This window comes from Morus notabilis, unplaced genomic scaffold, assembly GCF_000414095.1.
Source record: "Morus notabilis unplaced genomic scaffold, ASM41409v2 Scaffold549, whole genome shotgun sequence".
Lineage (NCBI taxonomy): Eukaryota > Viridiplantae > Streptophyta > Magnoliopsida > Rosales > Moraceae > Morus > Morus notabilis.
In genome coordinates this window covers 84,232-90,754 of record NW_010363732.1, presented here as the reverse complement: position 1 = coordinate 90,754, position 6,523 = coordinate 84,232, and the positions used below count along the sequence as shown (strand labels likewise).

Here is a 6,523-nt window from a genome sequence, read left to right as displayed (position 1 = left end):
TCAGCAGTCTTTTGACTCTTCCTGTTCGTTTCCAATTCTCTGGGTTAATTTGGTTTTACCGTGGATAGAGAATAATGGCTGATCGCAGAAAGTTGTCGTGGGAATTACAGGTCAATTTTCAAGAGCGCTCAAAACTTATTTTTGTCAAAGTGGTCAGAGAAAATCACATTCACCCTTTGTGGGTTCGAAAAATATTAGGCCTGTTTTAGAGTTTGTGCTTTTACTTCTAAGTGAAGGAGATAAGTATAAATCATAACTTTTTTAAATGTTTGGATACTCTTAAGTCCGTTCATTTAACCGATTCGAGTTTTATTACAGTAAAAAACTCTAAAAAACAGTCAAATTTAATTTTTTTGTTACAATAAAAAATTTTAATATAAAATTACATATCAACTCGAATTAAAAACTCAAATCAGTGAATAAAACAGGTCCTCATTCCTTACAGAAACTGCAGGTATATATATACACTCGACTTTTGCGGTTATTATGTTTATGTACATAATGCAATTAATTAATGATTTGAGTTTCTTTTAATAATAATAATAATTTTAATCGCTCATAAGTCATTAGTAAGTAGTTGTATATGAAAAGACTCGCTTTAATTTCAAAGAAGAAGTTTAGTATCAATAAAACAAGGAAAAAGGAGAATTAAATTTCAAACAAAGAAGGTTAAGTTGCATCAATGCTTAGCATAAGGGAATTCACCACAAAAGGCCACATATTACAAAATCACTAACTTTTTTTTTTTTTTTTTTGGATAGAATAACAGAAATTAATTAGGATATGAAGATCAGCTACCAGCAAAGGGAAGGTAACTTGAAGGAGAATGAGGAGGGCATGTGACCAGTTCTTCTGATATAATCTGCTCTTTCAGAAGTTCTTACAGCTTTCTCATTAAGTTCGGCCTCCGCATTTGCACGCTTTTCTTCGGCTATTCTCCTAGTTGCTGCAAGCTTGTTTGCCAACTTCTCTTCTGCCCGAGCTTTGATTCTCTCCGCCTTCACCTAAAATAATGCACCAAATTTTCAGTTAAAAAGATAGAAATGACTATGAAAGAATTACACAAACCATGTCGTATATAGGTTGATTGCTGGGACATTAAGGTGGGTTTTTTTTTTTTTTTTTTTTTTTTTCAATTAAGATAAAGGAAATGATTTGACTTGATATACTGCATGGTTAATTGATTCCATGAAAAGGAATCTATTTGGCAAATATGTTCCGAGGAAGAAATTATGCTAGTTTACCAATCCATTTCAAAAGTTTAAACAGTTAGGTAAATCAACAATAGTACTATATCCCAACACTTTCTCTTAACGTGTGTGCCTAAACCGAGCAGAGTATTCAAGATGAGTCGATCGAAGAAAGGGGAGAATGCAAATGCCTAACATGGCCTACCAAAAAGAGATAACAACTATTAACAAGCTCACACGTGACAAATTACGTATTTGCAATTGTTGTGATTCGAGCACATGATCAGCTACTCTTATATCATGTTTATGTTAGTTTACCAATTGTAAAAGGTTAAACAGTTTAAAAGTGAACGATAATAATAGTATATTTTAAAGTGTTATAATATGACTCTATCTCGAAGATGGCCGTTATTTCTATTAAGTTAGTTATTGGCAATTAAGACTGCAGCTTAATTGATAAGTAACCGACTTAAGTATACTCTAACCACATTGTGGTTAAGCCTAACTCTGGTTAGTTAGAAAAAGTCCTATTTGTTGTATTAGTATAAATAGGTGTTATTAGAGAGTGATCTAGTTTTCTCGGTATTTTGACTAAGTTCTGGGTGAGAGAAAATTGGGAATTAAAGCTTGTAATTGAGAAACTTGCTCTGTAAGATTCACTGTGAGATTGAGGGTGTACTTTGTTCTTCTGTTCTTAGTGGATTAAGCTAGGGGAAAAGCCCTTGCCTTGGAGTAGGATCTCTGATCCGAACCAAGTAAAACTTCGGCATGTTTTTCCTTGATTGTTTCTTCTTTTGCAATTCTTGTTAAGTGTTTGATCTTCTAGATTCATATAAAGTATAGCTAGATAACTAGTTAGGGTCTTGGCTCTTCTGGTTGTTATGAAAGGCCAAAACAGAAGCAGAGAAGAGAATGTACTACATAAGCCTTTCGACAATGTACCAAAACGAAGGATGGTCATATGGTTATCATTTTAGAGGCAAATTAATGAAAAATTTCAAAAACCAAAGCAATGGACAAAGCAAATGTGAATATAGAGAAAATATACCTCCATTTTCCTCATTTCCATCTCAGCCTTCCTCTTCTCATGATTTTCCCATGCTTGGATCTTCATCTCTTCACGCTTATACCTACCAAAGCAAAAACATCACAAACACAAAATCCTGTTCATTCCTATACTTTCCATAAACAATTTTCGTAACAAAAAAGTGCAAAACTCGACTTTGGCTAGTAATTAATCACCTTGCCATGTACTTGGCACGCTCAGCCTCATCCCAAGCCACCGCCCGGGTCTCCAATGGATTCAGCTTATTATTCCCACCCTGATCCAAACTCTGTCCCTTGCAATCACCTGATAATTCTTCCGCATTATACCTTCTTGTTGAACCGTTATTATTGTTACCATTACCACTACTATTTCCACACCCCTGGTGTCCTTCAGCACTCCGGTGCTGCTGACACCGCACCGGAGTCGAAGATCCCGATGAAATCGGGCTCCTCGCCGCAGGCGTCGTGGCCCTCAGCGGGGTGGCGGTCCTAGAAGGCTCTTGGCTCGCAATGGGGGTCATATCCGTGCCCATGTCCCTAACGCATATTGATCTCACCACTGTAGTACTACTGCCGGTTGAGACGCCATTGTTGTTGTTATTTAGTACTGCTGGCTTGTTGATTCGCCATACTAACTCTTGCCCATCAACATTTTTCGTCTCTACATTATCATTATTCTCCCCATTTTCTTCTTCTTCATGATCACCTTCTTCACTTGAGTAGTACTCTTGTTCCTTTTGCGGCACAGAAGCTATGAGTCTCAGATCATCCGCGTTTGAGTTTCTGGGCTTGCTAGTCTTGGACTGCCCACCTTTGACAAGTTTCTCTCTTGATGAAAACCCCACTAGCCATTTCTGCGCGTCATCCCATTTTGACGGTGTTGATTTTCCCAAAGCTGTTCTATGGTGGTGAGAAGAAGAAGAAGAATTGACACGATTAGCTCCATTAACACGATTGCTATTGTTGTTGTTGTTCCCAGCTTTGTGAAACTCAAAGATAATATTCTGATCCTGACCTAAGGATCTCATTCTCTCTCTAATATTTCTGTGTCTAACTATTAATTAATTTCTCTCTCTAAACACTTCTGAAAATGCTAAAGTGGAAATGGGAAATAGTACTTTGGATCTCTTTAACTTTCACTAGAGAAGCAGAAAAACAACTAGGAAAGGAGTTTGGAAGCTAACCATATATAATCATTGTTTGTATACAGAAATATGGTAATGCCTTGCAAAAGGAATCATAATGGTATAGCCAAATCTGTTATATCAAACAAGAGGCAATAATACTATAATTACTTCACAGAAATTGGCCCAAAAATATCTGAAACTTCCGGTACTGGTACTGCACACCAAAGGGACCCATTTCTGGGATTTATAATCCAGAAAGGATTGATTTCACCCTTCAATCTTCAAAGGCTATAAACAGGAAAGAAAGAGAGAGAGAGAGAGAGAGAAAAAAATGTGCTCAGTAGTGGGAAAAATTGCCAGGTGGGTCTGCAGAGAGCTTGACTAGAGAGATAGAAATAAATACCTTAAACCACATGGAAGTCTGAGACTTTACAGGAGTTAAGAAGATGAAGGGTCAGATCCACTGTACTGAACGTTAAAAATGCTTAAAAAATTGAGTGAGTGTAACTCTTTTGCATGGTTGAAACTGGAGCGCCCAGGCAACACATGGCAGTAAAGTTTTTTTTTATTTTTTTATTATTTTTTTTAAAGAAAAATGTGCATAAAAAACCACGTTACGTAGGAATTGATGATGGAATAAATTACTGAAAATAGTTAAATATAATAATAATAATGAATAGATAAAGATACATAATTAAGATAAAAGTGTTATCTATTTTATAAATATTGTGCAGTTTTAAAGTGTTGAATCTTTAACAAATTAAAAGACTTGGTTAAATGTATACACAATTTTATTTAAATACAATTCTTTTTTTTTGGGTTAATCGACAAATATCTGAGTCAGCTTGGAGAATTTGGTTAAAATAACCAAGTGAAAAATCAAACACCAGAGAAAGTTCACCGCTGGAATCAATGACAATCCTGTAAAATCAAATACTAAGATTTCAACTCTAATCTGGTGCCAAATCACAGATCGAAAAATATCAACGTGAAATCCGGCAAGATTGGGGCTGAGCTCCACTCGATTGGGGCTGGGAGTTTGTCGAGAGTGCCGGCAAGATTGGGGCTGGGAGTTTGTCGAGAGTGTGCCTCGAGAGTTGCAGAGGAAAAATAAAGGGAACTCACACCACTTTCTCTCTCTCACTGCTAATCCTAACCTCGGAGCCAGACTGCTCCTCCTCCTTCGAGTCTGGAGTGAGAGTGGAGAGAGGAGAGATTGTCATATTTTAAAAGAAAGTCATTTTGCAAATAAAAATTTTTGAATTGTCATTTTATGAATAAAGTTTTTTTATTAGATTATTTTTACAAAGGGCTCGTTAGCTTGCCTTACATTTTGATTAAGGAGTCTTTTATAACTTAAGGTCTGTTTAGTTTGTTAATTTAAATTAAGATGTAATTTTATGTGAATTTTTATTTATTATAATAAAAAAATTAAATGTAACTATTTTTAAAATTTTTTTACCGTATAAAATTTAAATTCTAAATTTGAATAAATAAAATGAATAGGACTTAAATCATCCTCCTCAGGTTAAAATAATTTGGACACTTTGATATGATCATATTACAAAAAATGACAATAACAATAATTCATTCATAATACTGATTTAATAATCCGTCAGGTGGGGTGCACCGTCTACACTCACAAACGGAATCTTTGGAAAGAGTTCCTTCATCCTTGTGACGCAGAGAGAAACAAAAAGTAGCAATAAAAAGAATAATTTGCTTTTTTTTTTCCCCTTAAATAATAGTAATTTACTTCAATACTGAGTCAGCTTGGAGAATTTGGTTAAAATAACCAAGTGAAAAATCAAACACCAGAGAAAGTTCACCGCTGGAATCAATGACAATCCTGTAAAATCAAATACTAAGATTTCAACTCTAATCTGGTGCCAAATCACAGATCGAAAAATATCAACGTGAAATCCGGCAAGATTGGGGCTGAGCTCCACTCGATTGGGGCTGGGAGTTTGTCGAGAGTGCCGGCAAGATTGGGGCTGGGAGTTTGTCGAGAGTGTGCCTCGAGAGTTGCAGAGGAAAAATAAAGGGAACTCACACCACTTTCTCTCTCTCACTGCTAATCCTAACCTCGGAGCCAGACTGCTCCTCCTCCTTCGAGTCTGGAGTGAGAGTGGAGAGAGGAGAGATTGTCATATTTTAAAAGAAAGTCATTTTGCAAATAAAAATTTTTGAATTGTCATTTTATGAATAAAGTTTTTTTATTAGATTATTTTTACAAAGGGCTCGTTAGCTTGCCTTACATTTTGATTAAGGAGTCTTTTATAACTTAAGGTCTGTTTAGTTTGTTAATTTAAATTAAGATGTAATTTTATGTGAATTTTTATTTATTATAATAAAAAAATTAAATGTAACTATTTTTAAAATTTTTTTACCGTATAAAATTTAAATTCTAAATTTGAATAAATAAAATGAATAGGACTTAAATCATCCTCCTCAGGTTAAAATAATTTGGACACTTTGATATGATCATATTACAAAAAATGACAATAACAATAATTCATTCATAATACTGATTTAATAATCCGTCAGGTGGGGTGCACCGTCTACACTCACAAACGGAATCTTTGGAAAGAGTTCCTTCATCCTTGTGACGCAGAGAGAAACAAAAAGTAGCAATAAAAAGAATAATTTGCTTTTTTTTTTCCCCTTAAATAATAGTAATTTACTTCAATAAATATTTTGCCCTCTGCTTTAATTCAGAGTCCCCAGAGAGAAAGAGGGGGGGCTTCAAAAACAGTTTGTCCAGTTTGTCCTTTTAACGGCTACTAGGTGTCATATCTGTACTACGGATGTGACACGTGGACGGTCAAGACGGAGAGGAGTGTCAGCTTGATCAGAGAGCGTTGTCCGGTTTTTGATGGTGGGTGGGTCTCTGGCATTTTCACGTGGCTAGAAATATGGGCTCAGCCTGTGTGTTTTGTATTGTTTGTGTGGACTTATAATTTTGGTTAAAAAATTAAAAAAAAATAGAAAATTTTATTTTAAGAGTGTATGAATATGAAGTTTTATTTTTTATTTTTAATAAATATTTTTTTATTAGTGTAATTATTTGATTAAAAAAATTATGAATTAAGAATAAAGATAAAAATCTTAAAGAATATTTATCAAAATTACCCATTAATAAATGATTTGTTGAATGTC

General features: G+C 34.8%; 1 protein-coding gene across 1 annotated transcript; it reads right to left on the bottom strand.

Annotated features, from left to right (window-relative positions):
* Positions 1-790: 790 nt before the first annotated feature.
* Positions 791-3,364, bottom strand: LOC21390163 (remorin 4.1). Its single transcript, XM_010104889.2, has 3 exons — positions 2,433-3,364; positions 2,239-2,320; positions 791-1,004 (listed from the first exon to the last, which is right to left on the bottom strand). The coding sequence occupies exons 1-3, from the start codon at positions 3,263-3,265 to the stop codon at positions 795-797; spliced, it is 1,125 nt and encodes a 374-aa protein (XP_010103191.1). The 5' UTR covers positions 3,266-3,364; the 3' UTR covers positions 791-794.
* Positions 3,365-6,523: the final 3,159 nt, after the last annotated feature.